At 41.7% G+C, this 25,525-nt stretch overlaps 1 protein-coding gene and 1 long non-coding RNA gene across 6 annotated transcripts in view; one reads left to right on the forward strand and one right to left on the reverse strand.

Annotated features, from left to right (window-relative positions):
* The first annotated feature begins 402 nt into the window (after window positions 1-402).
* Window positions 403-21,216, forward strand: LOC128421042 (uncharacterized). Of its 2 annotated transcripts, none has more exons than XR_008332210.1 (4): window positions 403-615; window positions 12,345-12,463; window positions 16,609-16,797; window positions 19,143-21,216. It is a non-coding gene; the product is annotated as an uncharacterized LOC128421042 (long non-coding RNA). The 2 variants fall into 2 exon arrangements; XR_008332211.1 differs by lacking the exon at window positions 403-615 and adding an exon at window positions 921-1,037.
* Window positions 19,828-25,525, reverse strand: part of HHIP (hedgehog interacting protein) — a 70,573-nt gene continuing 64,875 nt past the window's right edge. Inside the window, exons 12-14 of one of the 4 annotated variants that reach the window (XM_053403270.1) lie at window positions 23,103-23,251; window positions 21,772-21,900; window positions 19,828-20,109 (exon numbers count right to left, since the gene is read on the reverse strand). In XM_053403270.1, the coding sequence (XP_053259245.1) occupies window positions 19,985-20,109; window positions 21,772-21,900; window positions 23,103-23,251 (403 nt within the window). In that variant the 3' untranslated portion in view covers window positions 19,828-19,984. Of the gene's footprint in view, window positions 20,110-20,181; window positions 21,901-23,102; window positions 23,252-25,525 lie in introns of those variants that run through there. The other 3 variants (XM_053403271.1, XM_053403273.1, XM_053403272.1) reach the window with 3 other exon arrangements.

The following is a 25,525-nucleotide window of genomic DNA, read 5'->3' on the forward strand; positions in this document are numbered from 1 at the left end:
ACTACTACCTGTGTGACATCCATTCTGCCTTCAGCCTCCCTTGTTGAGCAGGGAGGCCTGAAGGGAGTTTCCAAGTCCATTTGGTTGACTGCACAACTGGGAACACTGCATTATCAGGTCCCAGGTGGGAAGAAGAATGAAATCAGAGAATTGTAGAGTTGGAAAGGACCCTGAGGATCATCTAGTCCAACCTGCTGCAATGCAGGAATTTGCAGCTGTCCCATACAAGAATCAAACCTGCAACCTTGGTATTATCATGGGAGGAGCATTAGAACAGGCTGGTGCTCATCTCCATGTCTCCTACGCATGTTGTGATCCCTGTCATAGCTCACTGGTAGAGCACATTGTGACTCAACAGGGCTAGAGTGACATCAGGCATTACTACGTTAGGACAGGAGAAATGCTAGCCAGGATCCGTGAAATGGTGAATGCCAATCTTCATCAAGATCAGACAATTTTCCCTTGTCAAAAGTAACATGCAGAGTGGCCCTCCTTTGTTGTAACTTTCTTGTAACTTGGATGTTACTGAATTAGTGCTTTTCAGTCCAACCCTAGCCATGTAAATAAGTCAGAAGAAAGTCCTGTTGAATTAAAGGGGGGCAGGGTTACTCTCAGGTAAGTGGAGGGAGGATTGCAGCCTCATCATCCCAATCTATTTTCACTCAAATAATAAAAACAGATGAATTGTTTACTGAGCACCCGTCTTGATTTGCTTGCAGAAAGGTTGTAGCGTGCTCTTTCTTATTTGTTTATGTGGAAGTTATACAGCAAGGAGCATTCATTCCAATTTCACTGCAATTTGGATGATGGTTGTACATCTGTCCATTAATCAGTTGTTTATCCCACATCTACTTGTGCACTTCACCGTCACTTTCCTAACCAAATTTTTTTTTAAAGTGAAGTTGTTGTTCCAGAGCAGTTTAATCCACTTTAATTGTGCAAATCTGGATTTCCATCATGTGATTGAATCCCTCCTGGAAAATACTGACATACTGAAGGTGACCAACAACAACAAACAGCCAAACAGCAAGAGAGAGGTTAGGCTGAGATAGTGATCTGCCAAAAAGGCACCCAGGGAGCTTTCGTGGCTGTGGAGAACAAAGCCCAGGCCCCCTGCATTCAAATTTTAGCTCATTGAAATAATATTTAGAAGCACAGAGATGTCTGTGCATAAACCAACTTCCTAAAGAGATTTTAAGCATTAAGTATAATGATGTTGGGTTCAATTCAAAGCCAGATAATGGCTTTGAAATGCAGAATATTCAGCAGTCAGATGCAAAAAGAGCCAACAGATGGAAAAATGAAATGTGCTCTCAATCTACTTGGGAAGTTTGACTTGTCTGTAGATGTAGATGTTGATGAGAGATCTCAGGATTAAGTTACCTTAAAGAAGTGAATGGGTGGTCTTAACAGAAATTAATATTTGAGATAAAAATCAAAGTGGAAGGGTACAGAGAGAGGGATAAATTGTTAACCTCTCTGTTTAGACAGGGATTCAGTTTCAGTAGAAACTCATTTTTTAAAAACATGACAGCTTTGGCTTTTTTAGCAGGGAAATAGTTTGTGGGCAGAGGTATGACAAACTTCCACAGCTGCTCAGAAAACGTTTTTTGGTTCACCTGAGGTTTTGCATTTAACTTGATGTGAAATGGTAAAGGACAGCTGTATGTATGCATGCAAGGGGTAAACAGCTTTTTTAAAAAAAGTTTTTTTTTTAACCAGAAGAGTAATAACGCAATTTAGTTGTGTTCTGAGAAACCCATTAAAAGATTTTCCAGAGGGATAGTCATGTTGGTCTGTTGCAGCAAAAAGTGCCAAGACCTTAAAGTCCTAAGAAACCTATTATGGCATATGTTTTATGGACCACTGGAATCTCTACTTCATCAGGTGTATGAAGTGCAATCTTCAGTTGGAAATCAAATACATTGTAAAAATGGGGAGGTTGGCATTAAATGGCAATGAAATGCAAAAAAATACAGTCAGTGGTGATTCAATTGGATCTTGAATGCATGCAATAGAAGCATAGTGGTTAGGCTGAGATAGTGATCTGCCAAAAAGGCACCCAGTGTAATAGATGCTTAACAGAAATAGGACCTGAGTGCAAAAGCAGTTCCAAGCAGCTGGTATCCAGAGGCATATTGCCTCCAACAGTGGAGGTAGAGCTTAGTTGATTATAAACTGATTGTGATTTTTGTTTCTATGGTGCAGTTGTGCATTAAATGCGTGGAAACTTGCAGTCAAACCTAACAATGCTAGTTAGTATATGACGGGGTTAAGGACCACAGAGTTCTAAATTGCTAGAGGGTCACATCCCCGCTCTTCTCCAGACTGTGACCTTGGATTAAGTAAGTAAAGCATTTTTTAATTTACTTCAGTGTGGCCTGTTTCATTGCATGTGAGTAGAAGGGGGCCAGCTGCCTCAAGCAGTTGGAGTGGAATTAAAGGAAGGTTTAATAGTCTATTCCTATGCTTCTTTAATCTGCCTAACAATAGGATTTAAACTGCTACCAGGACTCTTTATGTGATAGCTCTGTGTTTTTAGAAACAGGCACCACCCATTCCCCCTTTGTTAGTTAAAGACTCTCCTCCCTGGAAGAGAGGGGAGTGGTTGTGGGCGGGAGCCCGAGCTCCGCCCCTGGCCGGGGGCCTTAGCCCCCGCCCCTCCTCACCTGGCTGGTGCCCACGCCCACCGGAGGCAGCCAACCAGGTGTCTCCGGGGGGCGTGTTTAGCAGCTTAATGCTGCGGCTCCAGCTCCGCCTCCTCCTCAGTCGTCGTCGTCCTGCAGCGAGTCATCAGCTAGCAGAGAAGAGCCATGAGGTTTGGAGTCGGGGGGGGGGGGGCGGGTCTGGTTCCTTGCATGCCTTTTCACTTTAAGAGGCTTGCATGCGCTCATTGCTTTACTGCTTTTAAAAACCCAGGCATCCAGGTTTGCCTTGCTGTGTGCTCTTTTCCGTGTAAAAACCTACATTTAACCTTCTATTTCCCCCCACTCCTGGTGCTTGATTTGTTTGTGCCCAGCACGTGCCCCCAGCGAGGTCTGAGTGTGAGTGTGGCTCCATCTTTCTTTCTCCCTCGTCTCCTCACTTTCCTTCCATTTTGGCCAGGATGCTTGTATGTTTTCCCCTCTATTGCCCTTGCCTGTCCAATTGCATGGCTGGTCTGGGTGACTGAGTGGGTTTGCCTTACATTTAATTTGTTGGCCAGGGTGCTTATGTGTTTTTCCCCTCCATTGTCCTTGAGAGCCTGTATGGGACAGCTAAATATTTCTGCATTGCTTGGGTTGGACTAGATGATCCTCAGGGCTCCTCTCCAATTTTAAGTCGTGTGTGTGTGTTTGCAGCGTGTGTTTGTGCCTGCCGTTTATTGATTATTACTCTTCTAGCGTGGGTTTAATTTACCCTGCCATCCCTTCCATTGGTACCACTTAAATCGGGAGCCCACTGTAAAATTTAAAGGCTGCTGGGGCTTGGAATACATTGTGCACTTAAACCTCACCCCTCTTGGTTTCTCTAAGCCACCCCTCTAAGCCATCGCTTGATGTTTGGGGGAAGAAATAAGGCAGGGCTCGGGGTGGACAATTCAGGGTTTATGAGCAGGGAACCATTCCTCAGCACTGCATGTTTATACGTTTAGAACCTTTGAAGGTGTGCCTTTGCCTGGTTCTTGTCATTGGCTGCATTTGCCAGTACAGGCTCCCTAAAGAAAACTGCTTTTAAACAACAACAACAAAAAAGGTTTTGGCTTATAGTACCTTACTAAAAAGTCCAGGTTAACTCACGGTTTATATTTCCACTTCAGTTTGGCTCACTATAAAGGACAGCTATTTTCCTTTTCTTCAAACTTTTTCCTTCATTTTACTCCCTCCACCCCTCCTCCCTCCAAACTCCCCCCCACGCTTTCCTTCTCCTCCCTCCACCCCTCCTCCCTCCCTACACCCCCCACCCTTTCAGGAAAGATACATCACATTCACCTTAATAAATAAATAAATAAATAAATAAATAAATAAATAATAATAATAAGGCATCTTTGGATTTCCCTTTGCTTCTTGCCTGAGTCATCAGTTACCAGACAGGTTTTTTCAAATGCTGGGCAGGCTTGATTGTTCTTTGAGTGACCGGCAGATTGTGAGGCATTGTCTTTAAGCACCGGGCAGTTCAGCAGCTCTAGTTGCATTGTCAGTTTAACTAACCAGCAGTTTGACCAATTACAGTCTTTTGTCTATTTAAGCACCTTTATTTCCATCAACTGGTCTTGAGCCGACCTTGTGGGCAAAAAATTTACTTTCTTTGTTTGGCAAAGTTTCTTTTGTTTGGTGTAAGTTTCCCCTTAAGAGCAACCTCACCCCTCCTTTTCAGAGGGCCGCTGGTGTGGGCCTGGAATCTTATTGATTTCCTTTTCTCTTAATTTGGCTGCAGCTTCTGAGCATCCCCTTGTAAGCAGTTATTTTCAATTCTGTTTGATTACTTGGCAATGCTTTGCACCTAGATTTGCCTATCATTTAAAAGGGGCAACTTTTTATTGTAGGCAATTATCTTCTAATTCTGTTTGACTGCAGTTGGGGTTGCTTTGTGTATGGGATTGTTCCTTGGAGCCAGGTGCTAATATGTAGCTGAGCGCTGCTGCTTGAACTCTTGCTGGGTTGTGATTTAACAAATATAAATAAATACAAGCGGTGCAGTTAAGTGACGTATAGCTTGTTCATTTTGTCAGCAGTTACGTGGAGCAATTGATAATAGTAATTTCTACTCATAGCTATAAATACATTGGCTATTAATTGAGATACTATCGATTAATAATTAATTCATCAACTGTGCTTTGAACTTTATTGATGCACAATAATTGTATACTGACATTTAATTACAGTCAAGCTATTAATTGATTGGTGATATTAATACTAATTAAAAATAACCACAACAATAATAAAATAAAATAAAATAAATTTGAAAAATAAATAATAATAAGTAATTATAATAAGTAATTATAATTATAAAAAAATAAAAAATTATAATAATTAATATTAAAAATATAGATAAATAAATAAATAAATGAAAATTGAATTTAAAATAAAATAAAATAATTAGTGACGAAATAAATAGTAGGCACATTTTACAAGAGGAAGCGCACGGGTGCAGTACCAGCACACATTGCAGATGGCAACCGTCGTAATAATAAACCCAAACCCATTTCGCAGTTCCTCAATGCCTTCAGATCATTCAATTTATTGTATTAAGTAAGCTTCTGAGCACATCTGCCTCAGTGGCAATTTATATACAGTATAAATAAAGGAGGGAGGAAGCAAATACAATTTATTATATTTTAAATAGCTTCAACAGTGCAGTTCACTGACATTCAGCTTAATCATTTGCCTCCAGTGGCAGCGAGCTATTGATAACAGTAATATTAAAACTAAGTTATAGATACAATTTCATTGGGGGTTACTCGAGGAACTAATAACAATTGTTTAATATTGAATTCATCTACCTTGCTGTGGACGCTATTGGTTGTACAGTAATTACATATTAACATTACAATCAAGTGATTAATTGATTGCTGGTAATAATATTGATCATTTTAACGATAGTAATAATAAAATAAATAAATAATAGAACAAATAATAATAACAAAAGTAATAAATAAATATTAATAATGATAAATAACAATAATAAGTAATAAATATTAATGAATAATAATAAAATAAATAATAAAATAACAAAAAAGTAAAATAAATAAATAAATATTAAATAACAACCCAACTCGTTAAATAACAACTACACTTTATCACAGCACAACACAGCTCATGGTGCCCTAAGGAAAGCACGCATCAGAAACAGCACGTAATGTGACGGGAAATCCATCACGGGGAGCTAAGCGGAAGGAATTATAACCAAAAGCCCATTTCCCATTTTCTCAAGGCATTTAGGTCAATTATGGATGATTATGAGCAACGTTTTCCCGATCAAAAGCCCAGCCCACCCCCATCCGCTGATGCCTTTCCTGATACAATCCAGAGAGTGGAGCCTATTCTCAGGTTGTTCCAGAGAGCCCTCCTCCTTCTCAGTGGGATGACCTTCCCGGCACCTCGGTTGCACTCTCTGGTGACTCTCAACCAACAAGGGCGGGTGTAAGCACCAGGGCAGAGCCAGTCCGGACTAGGTCCCAGTTACTTTTCGCAGCATCCACTCCTCGGTTTGTTACTTTGCGGCAAGAATTATATAGTGCTTCGGAAACCAAGTGGCTGCTCATACATCTATCATTTCATAGTAGCCAACTGACGTTTCATACAGCTTATTTAAGTTTTCGGGTATATTAGTAAAAGGCGGCGTGCCCCTTTATAGTAACCTCGTGACCTCGTGACCAGTGGGGGGGGGGGATTGTATATTTGAACTAGGAACCTTGTCTTCGTGAGTTTTCACAGCTTTTCTGTACTTTTTGGCTTTATTGCACTGAAGTTACACTGGTCTGGGTACAGCTGAGCACAGCACAAGTGTTGCTTGGTGCATTATTTCATTGCAATTCAAAGCAATCACTAACCAAAGCTAATCTAATACATTCATTAATTGATGTTGGCACGGTCATTTTAATTAGCTTGTTTTCTACAATTTATTTCCGAAGTTGGGCGTAGTCATTAGGGGCAAGTCTATTGAACCGAACGCAGTTGACTGCACACCAAAAAATAAACAAACAAACAAACAAACAAACAAATAATAAATAAATAAATAAATAAATAAATAAATAGAATAGAATAGAATAAATTGAATTCAATAATAATAATAATAATAATAATAATAATAATAATAATAATAATAATTTAATTATTTCATTGCGATTTTGTTGCCTTACGCCCAGCACAGTTTACTTGAATACATTAATTCATGGTAAGTGATTTGGGTTATTTGTTCATAAAGGCCGGTGTCTGTTTAGTATCTTTCACGTCCTTTTTTCGGGCGGAAAGGTAATACAACTCTGTCCATTATTGAGTTGTTATAGATTTGAAGCAGCTGGGTTAACTCAGTTAGTAGAGCATCAGGCTCTTAATCTCACAGTTGTGGGTTCGAGCCCCACATTGGGGAAAAGATTCCTGCCTTGTAGGGGGCTGGACTAGAGGACCCCTTTTAAAATACATAAATAATAAACAATTGATCCCAGTTTCATTTGCCATTAGGGATTAGTGGTTTGAATCTGATTTCTTTCCAAGTGTGGTCGGTTTAATCAATACGGAACTAGGCCGGCTGGGCTAAAGTGTCCTCTGGTAATAAAGGCTTAAGTTAAAAGGGAAAGACACAGGCTGGCGGTTCTAAACAGTGCCTGGCCTGCTTGACCAATTTGCTCAATTGAAGTGATATAGAATCGGCTTTTCGCCTTTTGCCAGTGCACCCCAAGGACTTTTGGCTGCTGGGTTTCAAATTCCAAGAGAAGTATTACATTGACAAGGCTATGCCAATGGGCTGCTCAGTAGCTTGCTCGGCATTTGAATCATTTAGCACCTTCTTGGATTGGGCCCTACGATTCCGAACTAACGCCAATGGGGTCACACACTTCTTTTCGTGGGGAAACCAAACACTGGGGAATGCGCCTCTCTACTTGGGGCCTTTTCAGGACCAGGGTGTTCCCCTAGCAGCCGGAAAAAATGGAAGGTCCGACTACGTGCCTCACGTATTTGGGTATTGAGCTGGATACAGTTGCCCAATCATTCCGCTTACCGGAAGAGAAGATTGACACCCTTAAGGAATTAATTCATGCTACCCTCACACTTAGGAAAGATACAATCCCTGTTAGGCCATTTCAGACAGATACAATCAGACAGATACAACCCCTGTTAGGCCGTGTCAATTTTGCTTGTAGAGGGGTTTCCCCTGGATGCCCTTTCTGTGCCCGCCTAGCCAGGCTCTCGGTGGGTCTCAAGCACCCACACCACAGAGTCCGTCTTTCAAAGACAGTTAAGGCCGACCTGGAGGTTTGGGCGACATTTTTGGGAACACTATAATGGAGTGTCCCTATGGCAGGATGTCCTTAACTTGTCCTCAGATTTTCAGGTCCAATTGGATGCAGCAGGCTCTCTGGGATTTGGCTTGTATTTCAAGGGTCGATGATGCGCCCAACATTGGCCAACGGGGTGGCAGGGCAAGGGCATCACGCGGGATCTCACTTTTCTCGAGTTTTTTCCAATAGTAGTGGCCGTGCATATCTGGACGGAGGAGTTCCAAAATCGCAGAGTGTGCTTCAGAACCAACAACCTGGCAGTGATGTCTCGCTTCCGGTCGCTGGCACCTCGAGCACAGCTGTTGCCCAAACCCTTTCCGGAGCACCTGTGGAACGTTGGAGACGCAAAGTGATTAAGGGAGTATTAGCGTCTGTCGCACCCTCCACCCTCAGGCTTTACAAGAAGGCCTGGCGCGATTTCTTGGGCTTCAGGTCTGGGACATCTGGGCTTTCGCCTAACGTGTCGCCCACCACTGACTACGTTCTGCAATACCTTTCACACCTCGATGACTTAGGACGTGCGCCTAAAACCTCAAAAATACATGTAGCTGCCATTAGCTTCTTCGCTAAGGCCACGTTCTCCTCCGATCCATGCAGTGACTTCCTGATCCGCAGAGCTATCGAAGGCTGGGGCAGGTTACAACCGGCCGAGGGCCGTAAGCCAATTTCTTACGGGTTGCTCTCTCAAATACGCAAAAACAAAACAAAAAAAAAACACAAAAAAAAACTTAGGTCAATCTGTTGGTCCCGGTTTGAGGCCTGCCTCTTTTCCTCGGCATATGCCATCGCTTTTTGCCGCCCTAAGAGTAGGCGAGGTTGTAGTTGAAGGTGGCGCAAATGGTTTAATGCGTGGCCTCCTTATGGAAGACGTGCAGCTGTCCGAGACGAGCATGATGGTACGGAAATGTCAATCCAAAACTGATCAGGCCGGTAGGGGTGTCCTTCTTAAACTCACAGCGTCTGGGGGAGCAGGGCCCATGCCTGGTAAAGGACACTAGGCGGTATCTTTGCCTCAGACCGCCTGGCCAAGGTCCGCTTTTGATTCACGAAGACGGGTCCCCCTTATTGAGACACCAATTCACAAGGGTACTCCGCAAAGCTATTGATGCTTGCGGTTTAGCTTCCCGGGATTGTGCTGCCCACTCCTTTAGGACGGCGCTGCCTCAACTGCTGCGCGCTTGGGCTCGCCTGCGGACAAGTTTAAAGAAATGGGCCGATGGAAATCCAATGCTTATAAAGGGTATATCCGCTAGTATATCCTCCGCTATGTTGAATCTACTTACCCGTTTTCCCCTTTTCCTTTCGTCCTCAGCTGTTCCCAGGTGAAGTGTGTGGATTTGTGGCCACAGTATAGTCCATTGGGCCCGCGTTCGGGCGGTCAGCTGCGGCCTTACCCATCATTTTGGTTTGCCACCTGGGATGCGAGTTTCCTGGTTTTCGAGACGCGGCATGCGTTGGGAAGAGCTTATACCATTGCGGATTGACAGAGTAGCCACGTTTGGCCCTCCTGACATCCTTATCATTCACTTGTGAGAGAATGACCTTGCTAATAGGAGAAGCGTGGACTTGTTGTGGAATATAAAGAGAGACTTGGAGGCGATCGCGGCCTGGTGCCCCAGAACAATGGTGTTCTGGTCCTCCTTCTTGGCGCGGTGCACAGATCTGTATGGCCATTGAAAAAACCAGGAAACTCTTGAACCGGGCGGTAGCCCGTTGTGTACGCTTTATGTATGGCCAAGTCATTTATCATAACCGTATCCGGATCGGCGAACAAGCCATGTACCGGAATGACTGAGTTCATCTAACAGACATTGGGAATGACATCTGGTTGGACAGCGTCATTAGTAGCATTAGGGATTGGTTGCAGCTGTGAGGGTATTGGCGGCGAGCCCCTTTGCGGCTCGGGTGGCGGTTAGGCATTGGATTCATGTGTGTCAAGGGCTAGGTGTGGCCATCGCCTATGCTATCTACCGTGGGTTATTCCGTTAAAGGAATCTGGCGGTCGTGTATTCCGTCCGATGCCTGCTTGGCGGGAGGCCATGGCACGACCCTCGGTGACATCAGGGGGTGAGCCTATAGTTGGATTAGCATCAACAGGCTCCACCTACTGTTGAATAAACCCACCTCCTATAGTCATCCAATGCCTAAGCCAATACCTTTTCACTGCTGTAATCAATAAAGTTGTGGCCTTTTCTTGCCCATTAACCTTATATCACGTGTCCTTGTGTGTTTATTTCACATAGCGGGGGTCGGGCCCTCGATCCACAAAGACTCTCCTCCCTGGAAGAGAGGGGAGTGGTTGTGGGCGGGAGCCCGAGCTCTGCCCCTGGCCGGGGGCCTTAGCCCCCGCCCCTCCTCACCTGGCTGGCGCCCACGCCCACCGGAGGCAGCCAACCAGGTGTCTCCGGGGGGCGTGTTTAGCAGCTTAATGCTGCGGCTCCAGCTCCGCCTCCTCCTCAGTCGTCGTCATCCCGCAGCGAGTCACCCACCCTCCACTCCCATTTAGCTCAGGGTCTAGGTTTTTTGGCCTTGCTATGGACCTTAGGTTGGTCGCCCCGGTTGTCTGGGGGGCCTGGTAGGAATTTTTCCATTTGGCATTAGGCTTTTTGGTTTTTTCGCCTACCTCGTAGCAATTGTCACAACTTTTGTGGTATTGGTGGGTCGGTTAGGCATTGGATTCATGTGTGTCAAGGGCTAGGTGTGGCCATCGCCTATGCTATCTACCGTGGGTTATTCCGTTAAAGGAATCTGGCGGTCGTGTATTCCGTCCGATGCCTGCTTGGCGGGAGGCCATGGCACGACCCTCGGTGACATCAGGGGTGAGCCTATAGTTGGATTAGCATCAACAGGCTCCACCTACTGTTGAATAAACCCACCTCCTATAGTCATCCAATGCCTAAGCCAATACCTTTTCACTGCTGTAATCAATAAAGTTGTGGCCTTTTCTTGCCCATTAACCTTATATCACGTGTCCTTGTGTGTTTATTTCACATAGCGGGGGTCGGGCCCTCGATCCACAACCCACACACGTGGGTCTGTAGAGGATTAAATATAATTAATATATATTCTTACCAATACCCATCATAATGCATTAGCGCTCCTTTTTAGAATGATAATGAAAGGCAAAGTCCCACAGTTATGATGGGACTGCGTCACATCAGAATTCAGGTAGGAGACTGTACTGTATTCTAGAGCTCATACAGTCACATGAGAGGGTTATATATTATACCTGCCTTGTATGCTTACATTAGTTCTAAGGATGGATTAACATGTTTATTTTACCAACGGTAACATTTGTACTCAACAAAATTCCATTGTTTTGTTTTGGGTTTTTTTTTGCACTGGTTCCATTTCATACAAATGCCCCCCGTCATGCTTCACCCATAGTCTGATGTGGCATTGTCCTACATTAACAGCCATGAGCCTTTTATCACCTTAAAGACTAAAAATTTATTATTTGCATTGACTTTTAAATTCCACGTGTCTTCCAAGAAGCTCAAGGCAGTGCCCAGTTTTATTTTGGCACAAGTTTTTATGGACTGGAATCCACTCTAGCACTCCTACAATATGATCATCAGTTTATATAGACCAGGCCTAAAACTTCTACACCAATCACTGTTATTTCCATTTTTAAGGCTGAGGAGATGGAGGAATTTGTCAAGGCAAAACAAAGCAGGCCTAAAGCCAAGATCCTGCCAACTGGACCATACTAGCCTAATTGGAACAAAACATTGAAAGGGTTGCAAGACCCTTGGCAAAGGGAGGCATGACATTTCCCTTCTCCTTCCATCCAACTGAATTTTTCTGGAGTGATGTCCAGTTCCCAGTCCCCACCCAGGCAGCATTGCATGAGGTAAGGGAGCCCTCCATGTAGCCCCACCACTGGGTGCTGCGTTACGCTTTCCCTGCTTGGAAGTCTCTCATAACTACCTCACACCTGGCTATATTTCAAAGATTAATGAGCAGCATCTTGTCAGGTTTAATATATCACCCTGCTTAAGTTTACTTTGACGATGTAATCATAAATTCCCTGACTTGTGGACTACTCCTTCAGGATTTGCATGCAAATTATAAGGAGAAAGGAGGGAAAATACAGAAAGGATCATAAAATAGAATAAGTGCCAGTTTGGAGAAAAGGAACTGTTATTTTTATTAATTATTTTAAAATGTTGGGTTTTCTCTCTCAAGGATTACATGCAGACTAAACAGAGTTGAAGCCATAAAAATTTAAAGACACCAGAAAACATAATAAAAATAAAAATCCTTTTTAGGTATGAGGAAAATTTATACCCAATTATACCACCCAAGCAGAGCTGTTAATTAACCTAATGAGAAAATATGTTCCATTTCCATGCTCCAAAAGCATCTGATACTTCTCAAAGCAACATCCATTCATTATGCTGAAGACACATCCTAAAAATGGTACCTAGAAGCAAGTTCTCAGGCAAAACAGAGAGGACAGAAGAAAATTCCCTGTTAATGGTATGTGTAAAACACTAACAGGTAAAGCTAATCTCTTTGCAGCTATGGAAGCCTCCATTAAACTCATAGCATAGAACATAGGACTGCTGAAGAAGCCTTTTCTGTTTATTTCTGTGAAAAGTGATGATGACTCCTCTGCATTGGGCTATGTGCCGTGTATGTTGTTGGCGCCCCCAAGCAAATAGTTGATCTCACCCATACAACATTATTATTGATGCTATTTTGATGCTAGCTTTCAGATATATCTTCCTTGTAAAAAAAACAAGGTGCAACATTTGAAATGAATGGGTGGAATATCCATCTATGGTGATGTGATGAACCTATTAATCAAGAGGAAGAACCCATGGCTAGTGCTCTTGTAAAATTCACCATCAGACATCCTGGTTAAGATAAACCCATGGGACAATGCTTACACTGTGAGTCTTTAAGTTATCACAATGTGACACGCTTCACATCATTCAAACAATGCCTTAGTCAATGCCTGGGATTGGCAATATGTGACCCTAGGTACTCTGATGCTACAGCAGACGGAAGGAATCTTCACCTTCGATCACTTTGGGAAATGGTAGAATATTGGCCTTGCATACAGAAGGTTCTGGGTACAATCTTCAGTATCTCTATGTAGGGCTGGGAATACACCCAATCAGAAACCCTGCTGCCAAACCCTGTGTTGATACTGAGCTAGATAGACCAATGGTCCAGCTCAGTATAAGGCAACCTTTTCCTAAAGCAAAGGAAAATAGAAGGAGGCAGGTGAGAGCCACACAAGGGAGAACTTGCATTCATCACATTACATTTTTCTAGAGGGGTAGCTGTGTCTACAGCAGGATTAACATCAAAGAGTCTTGATCTTCATGGACCACAGTCCACTCTCTTAGCTGTTGCAGAGAATATGCACCTGCTGCACTGCTGCTGCTGCTCCTGCTCCTTTTCTCCTCACTGCTAACATGGCAGTGATGCTGCCAATCGTTTCCCGGAGATGGTGCTCCACTTTTCACTGGTAGGCTGTGCCTTCAAGCAGGTTCCTCCTAACTTTTGGGTACTTGCTCTTCTACTTTGCCTGCTTTAGGTGGCAGTTAAAGGAGAAGGGACAAGAGGACTGGTGGTGAAACAGAGTGGGAAGGCTGTGCAATGTCTGCAGCTTGTTTTCTGGGATGGTTCCAATTTTGGGAAAGCCCGGGTAGAGCACCCCCTGGTGTATGCCTTCCTTCTGGTAGTGTTTGTGGCCAGCAGTCTAGTAACACCAGGAGGCTAAGTCTACCCACTATTTAAAATTTCCCCTGGAGTGGGGCAGAGCTGCAGAGCCACCCATCTCTACTGGCATCCCTACAACATACCTGGATGGTAATGGGGCAGGGTGGGTTGGCAAGGTTGGGGCTGTGCAGGTGAACTAGTGGAGCCAAACCAGTTAAGCCTCCTTCTGGCTCATTCATGCAGCTCTAACCTGAACACCATTCTGTCCCATTCCTGTGCCATCCAGATACAGCAATGCTGGTATCAAAAGGGTGATTCTTCAGCTCCGTCCTACCAGAGGGGACACTACAGAGGTTGACACAGATCCTACATGTTAGGTGCCCTGGAGTATTTAAAACTTGCAGGCACCAATTTTTTTTTTGGGGGGGGAGCCTTGACAGCTGAAAGCCTTTGCCACGTAACCTCACAAATATCATTCATACAATATACATGGTTCATCAAAGTAAGCAATGTTTTACAGACTTTAATTAGCAAATATATAAATATCAGTTTGAACAGTAAAGTGGAGACATTTAAAGCCAAAGAAACAGAAGAAATGAGAGCAGCATGTTGATTCCTGAATCTTTAAGTTAGATACCCACCTCCAATTAGATCCCCTAAGTCAGTAGCTGTCATAACAGTGCAATTGATGGAGCTAATGTTAGTGTTAGCTTGAGCTGGTGGCATATGCCCAGATATGGTTACAGTCCTCCTAGCCTTCCTTTTTTGCAGTCCTAAATGTATTTGAGCTGCTGGATCCCTGTAAACGTCAATGAAACTTCACTGGCACAAGTGCATTTGTGATCACAGCCAGGATAAGCAACTGGTGTTTTTGAATTGCAAGATGACACAGTTCATAAATAACTCTCAGGGTGGGTCTGACCTCACAGCAATCCACCAGCATTCAAGGGATGCATGAAGTCCCAATGTGCTGAACTACATTTTCTCTCACTTTTGTAAATTTCAGACTTTATTGAATATAAATGTAACATGTTATACTTCTTTATTTTTTTAAATCCCTTTCCTTTGCTCTTGATCTTCTCCTGAGTAATGGAGCCATCAAAGCCTTCTGTGACCATTACAAACTGCAGCTGCAGCAATAATATTACGTTTCCTAGCAGGTGTACTCTCCACCCATTAGTTTGTAATATTGTGAGGAGGTGGGGTCCCAAATGCAAATCCTTTGATTCCAAGCTGATCAGGTGACTCCACCCTTCCTGGCAATTGGCGATGAGCGTCCAGACAGCCTAACACCTGAAACACTCCCATGAGACAGATTGGTTTTTTTTACAAAAAATCCTAAATACAATTCTACTGAAAAAGAAAAATATAACCCAGATGTTGTTTTGAGGTGTTGATGGAATGAAAGACTCATTATTCCAAATGGACACCATCCTGAAATCACATCCTGGCACGTCTCTCATTTCAATGAGATTACTTAAATGCAGTGGCTTGCAGGATGGAGGCCAGCTGAGCATTCCCAGGACTTGAGGTAAAACCCATGTGCAAAGTTCTTCAAAACAAAAATGAAAGGTCAGGTGCATATTAATTACAAGACGTATAAATATGTCAGCAGGTTTTTGTAACTTCTTAATAAATCACCAAAGCAAGCAAAGCCAGCTCATGATGGCAGGACCATATGCTGAGTAATTAGGGCCTGAGCCTTACGGAGTTCTTTTCTGTGCAACAGAGCCTATCAAATGTAACACATATTTTTTTTTTGGTCCTCCCTCTGATATTATAATAACCAGGCGCAACTGGATGGAAGCAGAGGTGCACCTCTCTCCATCACCATGGTGGAAAAGCTGCAGCTGTCATGCAGCTGCTATGGGCACAGCCAGGAAAAATAAAACACTGCAACAGAAGGGAAACGGGTACCTGATTTGTACCAGCTCAGGCTCTTGCCAGCTTAGCTTAGCTTGGCCTTATTTGTCATGGGTAGCAGCAATTCAGGGTCACACGTAGAATCTTTCATGTTGCCTGCTACCTGATCCTTTTAGCTGGAGGAGCCAGGGATTAAAGCTGGGACCTTCTGTCTGCAGATCATGTGGTCCACCACTGAGCTACAGCTGACTATAGCAAAAGTTGGTTGCAATGTGCTTTCATTGAGTCAGCAGCATGTGGGTTAATTACATTAAGGCTGCTATCCTGTGCACACTTACCTAAGCGTCAATACCACTGAATTCAATGGGAATTACCTCTGAGTAGACGTGCCTAGGCTGCTGTTGCTAAATCCCATTTCACTGCTTTTTATTTTCTTGCATTTATATCCCACTTTTCTTCCAACATGGAACCCAAGGTGGCATACATGTTCCCAGGTAGTCTTCCATTTGAGCACTGACCAGGCCCAGATCTGCTTAGTTTGAAACATGGGACTAATAACTGGGCTTCAGTTGCAACCCTAGGCAAATTTACTTAATTTCATCCTTCTCCTTCAAGAGTCATCCCCCCAACCAAAAAAAATCTAAATGTATTTTGTGGAGTGGGGAGGGATATAGCAGACATACTTGGAGAGATTAAAAAGTAGATGTTTTATTGTTATATAAGCAAGCAGACAATGTTTGAAAAGTTGAAGGAGAAATACAAATATGTAATATACTAAACTTCATTAACAATATGTAGGCTTTGTTGTGTAGCATTGCAAACCAAGACTTCAGCTATGGCTCCTTTCTTCCTTGTTCAAACACATGTCTCCCATGTTTTAGTTGATAACATTATGATGTCTATATACACTAGTGTGATAAAGATATGCTACATATAGAATGAGGATATCTATAATCATGTGTGATCTGAAATCAGTGTTAGAGCTGCACTTATTTTAAAATAATTGAAAACTTTTAAATCGTAAAAATGCCATAAAAAGCCATCCCTTACTCCTTGTAAATGCAATCCTGCAAATTATCATGTTACAGGGAAGTTGTGCTGAGCAAGATCTGCAGGCTTGGTACAGGAATGGACCAATGAACATCACTGCTTGTTACTCCAGAGGCATGGGAACAGATATAGGATTACCTTCTTCATTTGTTCAGACCTCCTCCTAACTGGACTAGCCACATATCTCTGCATGTATCCTGTTGTACTGGTGCTTTGTTTTCAAAACAGTAAGAGTTACTCTTTGTTCTGCTTGACAGATTAATCATTAGGCTGGGAATGCTAAAGAGCTGAAACCAAGAAAAGCAGAGCCCTGTTTTAGTGTGATGAAGAACATAAGAGGAGTCTGCTGGATCAGACCAATGGCCCATCTAGTTCAGCATCCTGTTTCCACAGCGGCCAACCAGTTGCTTGTGGGAAATTACTAAGCAGGATTTGAGCACAATAACACTCTCCTCTCCTGTGGTTTCCAGCAACTGGTATTCAGAAACATTACTGCCTCCAAACATAAGGGAACCTCAGCCTTGCTGTTTCCTTAACATTCCACACTGTGATAAGGAATGATGAGGAAACCCAAAATACTGCATTGTCTAGCTTATTACAAAGGGCAGAACCACTGCTCTCTGTATGCCATTATAGGTGCCATTTGAGAGTGGGGCAGGAATGGGTTTTGTTTTGCACTTGTCTACATGATTTCCTCACTATGCAGTCAGGTACTGAAGGGCATAAGCACCAGAGAGGCGTGGAGTGAGACCCAGATAATTTATCCACCTAGCACAGGACCAGCATATTCATACTTCAAGCGTGACCAATCACCCTGCTATTATGAAGTGTCCCGACATCATCCCATCCAGCATCAGCGTAGGCAGCTGAGCCCTGAAAATCCAGCATGTTTGGAACGTAAGAGTTCAGCAGCCCTCTGCAGTTCTGGACACAGTTAGTTATTTTGAGCAGTCATAGTTAAAGGAAATAAATGGAAATAGAGTTGCCCATGTTTTACTTACCAGTCCTTAATTCTATAATAATTCCATTGATAGCCTGGGCCTCTCTACATCCATAGATTTCTCTTACCTTTGACTGTACCAACTGATCACTGCACCTTCAGTGGTACAACTTCAGCCCTTAAGGCTGCAACCCTGTCCCCAATTATCTAGGAATATGGAACATGGTGGGATATAAACCCCAGACAACATACATAGACATGCCCCAAATTTCATGCAGTTCCTTTAATGTGGACTTGGTTGAGTGCCAGTCTGTGGTTTTTGGCCTAATCATAGGCCCTGGACATGCAACATAATAGTCAGCTGACGGAAGAAAATATACAGGCCTGCTATAACTAATTAGAAAATAGCTTAATGATGGCACCTTAATATCACAAGAACTGTGACATTTCTGTCAAATATCCAGGCTCTCAAGAGTCATGTAATGACAGACCAGTGGGTCTACACACACTTGTCACTAATTAATGGTTGCTATAGTTATTTATACATTATTAGTTAAATATTTTTCATAAGAGATTTCTTGTTTGCATTGTTCTTTAAAGGTGAGAGATAAAATTATTGAAATTTATTCAACTTCGTAAGTAGATATACGCATATGCACTGGCATATGCAGAGTTTTTCTGCATGAGAGCACTTTCTACCCCAAAATATCAATACTGTGAAAACAAAGACAATATTTCAAAATAACCTCATTAGAATTGCAGACCAGGAGAGGCTGATGAAAGAAAAGCTTGAGCACAAGTACAAAAGTCATATGCTCTTCTTTGAGCCTATTAACTGATTGCCCCACCGACTTTAATTTTTACTGGGGGCAAAAGTTTCATTGTAAACTTCATTTTTAGGGTCGCATTGTGAGTTGCCATGGTGTGAGCTTAATTAGCAATGAAATTGTCACAGAAATAATCTACATATTTTTGCATGCCATTACTCAAGGTAATTACTATATTCTGTGAAGCCTCTTTTTAAGGCTTAAAGGGCAGTTTTTAGAAATAAGGCTTAAAGTCATCCACTGACTTCTTCAATAATTGTGGTGCTTTTCATAAATATGCAGCTTAGTTTTTCAGTGAATTTACTAAAAACAATTTATTTCCATCAGGGAGTTCTCATGCTATATTATACACTTGTAGGAGACGTTCACAGACACACATTCCTTTCCATATTATTCCAATTCAATATTTTAACTGTGTAGTTTGGGCTGTTTCAGGGCTGTTGGGCTGCTACTCCAGTTCAATATTATAAAACAGACTTTGTGTCATTGCCACTTGCACTGCAATTAGTTATTGCAAATTGGCAAGAGTTTTGGGGGTTTTTTGTATAACCACTAACAAAATAATGCCATGATTTCAGTTATTATATATCCCTGTGTTTTTTTTATGAACCAACGTGTGTGGTTGACATATTTACTCACTTCAAGATTTTAACCTTCTATAAGAATGCAGCCTTGGGCTCTTGTTACCAGAGTTTACCTTCTATTGTTTAAATTGCTTGAAAAACATAGGAACTGAACATATTTGCTTGTCATAGATGAAGTTTTGCTAGCTATGAAAAAAACCCTCTCTTTCTCCCTCACCCAGGTCTGCATGGAAATACCAGCTCTTTGAATCATCTAAATGTGAGTTGCTTGTAAACGTTGCAGTAGCTTCATTCTTACTCTGGCAAAGCTATGTGAACAGTGTAATGTGTAATAAAACAGCACGATTTGATAGATTTAGACAGCTGCCTCATTCTCTAGAAGTTCACATTTTGTTAATGCCACCCCCACGTTGAATAAGAGAAGATTAGAAGGTAAGGTCAATGTACGAAAATGGTTGCCAGGACATTTTTTTTTTAATTGTAAAACTTTTTGTGATGTGATTCAGTAAAAAGACTATAGGGAGAAAGCAATGGAGACAAAGGGCTGCTATTAACCTACAGATGCAGGCTATTGCAGGGTTCATTGCGAGATTTGTCACACTGCTTAGCCAATGACGTGCTAGCAGGACTGGAAGAGACCACCCTTTTCTGGGGTAAGAGGGTAATTTGGTCTCCATGCTCATTTAATCCTGAACCTTCTCTGAATAGAGTGTCAGTTGGGTCTACATTGTGCAAAATTATGCATGCACTTTTTAATGCTGCCCCATTGTTCACTAAGCACTCGACCAAGATTTCTCAACCAATTTCCATTTGTCAGGAGGTCACTTGAAACCCAAGAGGAATCATAGGTGGATGGCAAGTGCAGGCTCTGCTTCCTTCTGCTGCCTCTAAAACAGATGTTTGGACACCAACAGCTTACCTATTGCGTTTTGCTTACAAATTGCAGCAGTACTAAAATTTATGAAGAAATGGCTTGATTTCATTTAGTGACTGAAGAACTCACTCTTATAAATGCATTCCCTCTCCTACAGATACCATTGTCAAGGAGGCTGGGGATGTTTGGTCAAAGTGTCAGGCTACATTGCTTAAAACATTGCACACTGTTGGTGTAGGAGGAACAGGTGTTTGATGAACTGTGGGACGAAGGGCACCCTTGCTCTTCCCTTCTCTCTGTGTGGGAAGACTTCTCTGCAAAAACAATAGCACAAAGAGAAATTGATATACACCGCAAGTATGAACACACAGACTACAGCACAAGTATTGCAGGAATAAGCATTTTAAATTCTGAGGGTGATCCTATAGTTCCAATATTAATCAATACTTTAACAATTCTGAATACAGCATGTACATCAAATTTATTGATACATTTACAAAAAGGAAACAGCATTATGTTAACTCTCCAAGAAACATTTACATTTTGAACCATATTTGGCAATAATCATAATTTTAATGATTTGTACAAGTGTCCTCTTAACACAGGCAAGACTTTAGCTAAAGTGAGCTCCCATCCAGTGAAGTTCCATTCAATGTGAATTCTGTAATAAATTCAAATACCATATAAAAATGGGCCTGTCCTGATATAGTGGAAAGAACTCTATCAACATTTGCAGCGACTGGTTGATTGGCTGCAGCTGTTTCTCCGTCGATTACGAACAAAGGCTGACACAAGGATACATTTCTACATTATGTCCACAACACATTAAAGAGTGTGTTTGCTCTTTTGCTCCCCGTCATTCCAATTAATTTGGAGAAAAATGTAACTTTAGTATTTGACAGGACATGGCAAAGCTGTTCATCTAGATGATGTCTATATTATAAAAAATTAAAATAAAATAATATAAATATGTAACACAAACCCAGTGCCCATTGTTAAATAAGATATTCAGTAAAAAAACAAAAAAACAAAAAACAAAAAAACAGACCTTCTACAATGACTGGTTTTAAAATATGCAGATATAATTTAATTATGAAGAACTTGAAACAGTGTGGAAATTAAGCTGCAATAGCCAGATTTTTGCATCTATGCCAGATAAAGTAGTTAAGTGCATAACATTCTGTTACATTGATAGAAGTGTAGATTACAATCTTACAATGAATTGCCTATATAAGAATGCATTCAGGAGTTCCGAAACATTGTCTTAAAACAGTGGGGTAGATTCACATGGTCATGTTTTTGATACGCTAACTGCAATTTTAACGTCATAATTTGTTCATCTGAAGATTCCAGTGGATAATAGCTCTTACTAAAATACCCTTTTCCCATCCTGTTCAGAGAACAGCTTTTAATGGAAAGGAGGGGAAATTACCAATGTGTTTATTGTTACATGAATTTGATGGCAATTGGTCATTTGAATCCACCTGCCAAATATCTTAACCATGGTTAAAATCAAAATTTAATAATGGCCAACAGTTTCAAAACTCCTTTTCTGACTGCTATACTCAGATAGTTATACACAAAAAATGGTGGGATATCAAATAATTCATAGTGACACTATTAGAAATTATTTGTGGTAACAGTGGCATTTCTGTGTAAACTACTTCACATGAGGAAATATAATTTTGGAATTCCACTAGTTATGCAACCAGATGTTTGTGCGTGAATTGTACGTTTTTGCTTCTCTGAAAAGGTAAAAAGGCAGATCTAGAAACCCAGTGGAATCACTGGAGTTTCAAAGCAGGATAAGAGTCTTTTGGTGGGGGGGAAGAGAGAGAGAGATAGAAGAGAAGAGAAGATTTGAAAAACAAATGCCCATTGAAAATGTGGTATCCAAATAAGTCCCAGACACTATACAATGTAGCTGGTTAGATCCAGCAAATAGGATGTCATGTCTATGATCTGATCAAGAATACCTGCCCTTGTCACTCTTCGGATGTTTCTATCCACTTGCTCACACTGAAGACCAAGATATCCTTTTTTACACATGCATTTATTTGGTCGTATGCAGACACCCCCGTGTCGACAGGCTGGTTCACATTTTGCTGTAAAACACACACACAAAAAAACTCTTATGTAGAGGCTTTCCCAAGAATCAGGGAAAAAATCCATATGTACAAAATGGGAACTATTTCTCTATCATAATGGCAGCAGTATGGATTTATTTAGTTATTTCCAAAAAAATGAACCATTTGCTTTTGTCTGTTTCTCAGAATATAAAATAGGCCATGAAACTTGGATAAAAATATAACAGAAATGTGTAAAAGAATACCTTGCTCAAATATAACAGAAATATGTAAAAGAATTCCTTGCTCATGAAAGTATCTCTCTGATTTAGGGAGTCTACCACATTCTTATCAACTGTTATTCTGCATATGGTCTGCAATTGTCTTTTTCTTTGGTAAAGAAATTCCTTGAGCTGCAAGGAATTCTAACCATCAAGAGCTCCATTTTAAAATTAAGTTTTGTTTTTTTAAAAAAAATATGGCTGTGAAATGTACAAATTAATCTAAAAATGATATGTTTTATTTTGCTCCAACTCATGCAGAGTGAGTATTGGGAGGGTCAACAGAGACTCTTGGACAGGGTAGGTACTACATCCATAGACACTGTTCTAACTCACTAGGATCCCTTCCTGGAGTGCATTGCCCTTAGCTGGCCAGATGGCGGTGGTCAGAATGTCTCCTTTGAACAGAATGACCTTAGGAAATTCCTTCTGGTCTTTGAACAGTATGGTGAGACAGATGTCCCTCAAGGACTCTATGGCTGCATGCTTCAGAGGTTTCCTTGCCTCACTCATTCTCTCTATTTAACCTGTATCCCGCTTCCATCTTCTCATCCTAAGGTCTATTTCCACAGCTTAGCTCCTCTTGTGTGCACAGAGAAATTGACTGAAAGTGTGGAGAAGCATTTGAAGGATGGCAAATGAATATTTATGTTTGGTAACCGTGTTAGTCCCCAGATGTGTGTCGTTTCATTCCAGTGGTCCCAAACAGACTACATATGAGCAACATCCAGGATAGCTTTGGCACAGTTTATCAAATGCACACATGTCATTTGATGAAAGCAAATTTCCGAGTCTCTTGCTCTTTGTGATTTCCCTTCCCCTCCCACCCATTCATTGCTTGCTGATAGAAGCTTGAGTAAATGAGGAATTTAAAATATATGGATTAAAAAAAACCCAACTTTTGTCAGAAGTTGATGGAAGCTTGCTATTTCCATGAATTATTGTGAACGGAATACTAACCAATTCTGCAGAACTCGCCTTCCCAGCCTTGATTACAGCAGCATTTTCCCGTGGGAGTGCAGTGCCCATTTCGACAATGCCTTGAGCATTCAGATGTCAATATCTGGGCAGGAAGAGTTGTTCTTTTGCATTCTTCTGGGACTAAAGGCCTGTAGAAAAATATACAGGCAACATACGTATTTAAAAGTCAGGGTCAAAGAGAAATTGTTTACACATAGACTGGATTCATTTTTTTTCCTCACAAAGAAAGCTGTTTAAAATGGTCCATGCAACAGTTTATGAAGTTGTGGAAAATTATATCTTGCATACATTTTAAGAGTTTTTATGATGATGAAATCCACTGTTTTAGAACAATATCCTATTCAGCAAACATTATAACAAGCAACAATATTTTCATAGAAGCCTGGTCACACTGCTTTACAGTTCAATTGTCCAAGAGTACTTAGGAGGAGCTTTCTGCTAACTTGGTAAAAACAGAACTTTTAAAAATTAGTTTAGGTGCTAATAAGAATGAAGTTGCCATCCTTTTTTAAAATCTCATTTCAAGCACACCAGTATCAGCAGTTAATGATAATGGTGCTACTGATTTTTGAAGTTCTTACTAATATTTTTACCGGAGATATATATGTAGGACTAAAATGGCATTCACATATTCTACCTACCTACCTACCTACCTACCTACCTACCTGTGTATAGAACTACACACATCATAAGAATAATCATTAACTCATAGAGTTGGAAGGGGCCATGAGAATAATCTAGTTCAAACCCCTGTAATGCAGGAACTTTTTGCCCAACGCGGGGCTCGAACCCATGACCCACTATAGTTAGAGTAGTTAGAGGGAGAAAGAACGAAGTATGTGTAGGTGGAAGGGGGAGAGACCTGGGATTGAGGAACTAGAGTAATGAAGCAAGCACAGAACAGGAGAACCAGGAGGGACAACTGGACCTGGGGTCAGAACTGAACTTGAGGCAACTGGAGGTCACCTGTGTTTGCAGGCTAATAGACAATTTCACATAAGAACCAATAGTTTTGTACATGTTGCTTTTTCTTTTCCCTGTGTTTGCTGTAGCTTAATTAATCTTATTTTTAACATGTACGTTTGAACTTGTCTGATCTATCACTGCTTGGTTCAGATGGTGGAAAGATAACAACAGTGGACTCCAGTTTAAACAGAGTGGGAGAATCTCTGCTGGAGAAAGTTGGGAGCACATAAAAAAATATCTCACAAAAATTCCCACGAAAGCTACCATCTATTCATATAGCCCAGAAGCCAAAACTGACACAGATTATTATAGATTCAAGCATTCAGAATGTCTGTTGGCAATCATATATCCCAGTACCACACACTCACACATTAGGATTGCAGCTCTGTAATATACCACAAAGGACCTAGAGAAGCAATCAAGTTTTCATGAATACCGTGTAATGAAATAAACAGAGGACCTTGTCTTATGATAGTGTCACACAATAATAAACCTTCAGGTGCTGAAACTGCCATGGAAGGTATGGAATTCTCCCTTGCTAGAGGTTTGTAAGCATAGACTGGATGGCCAACTCTCAGGAATGTTCTGGTGGTGGACTTCCTGCATTGCCGCTGAGCTAGATGAGTTGAGATCCCTTCCAGCTCTGTAATTCTATGCTTCTATTACTGTATGCTTCTATTACCATGAGCTCCAGAAATGCATTATTGGATACTTTGGGTCATGTTACACTTGTATCATTTTTTTAATTGAAAGCATTTTGCCCCACATTTTGGCTAAAAAGAGTTCCTGAGCAGCACAGAGCAGCCCACAGCCCTCAGGCTTACTATCTTGAAGAAACAACATAAAAGGAAAAAGGGCAGGAGGAGGAAGGGGCTAAAAAAACTTAGACACCAGCTCTTAAAGCTACAGTTCTTACAATGACAAGTTGAGATAGAAACAGTTCAGGTAGACTGATGGAATGTGCATTACTGGGTGACAGATAAGAGGAGAAAAGAAGGGCCACAGGCAGCTTGTCTTTCAGCACCGATGGAATAGCCCTGCTTCCATTCTCTCCCTCTGCTGGAGCCTGATGGAATGGCTGCTGTGAGGCGACACTTGAAGGAAAGACAAAGGCAGCTGGCCTCTCAGCAGAGCCAACAGAATGATAAGTGAAGCCGGAGTCATGGACAAGTCGGGGGAGCAAACCACTACATGAGTTCCAGAGGCTTAAGCTGATCTTCATACTTAGGAGTCTCAATCGATGTGATCTGGCAGCCCTGTGTTCAACATAATCAGTTACCGTACATTACATATAATGGCGCATGTGTGTGCCTGCATGCAGTTTCATGCTGACATGTACATTTATTCCTGAAAGCCCTGTCCATGGGATCTTTTTTTCTTTTGGTTTCAATTCCAAGTCCAGAAGCAGTAAGCTGCAACATATGCTGATGACACAC

This window comes from Podarcis raffonei, chromosome 9, assembly GCF_027172205.1.
Source record: "Podarcis raffonei isolate rPodRaf1 chromosome 9, rPodRaf1.pri, whole genome shotgun sequence".
Lineage (NCBI taxonomy): Eukaryota > Metazoa > Chordata > Lepidosauria > Squamata > Lacertidae > Podarcis > Podarcis raffonei.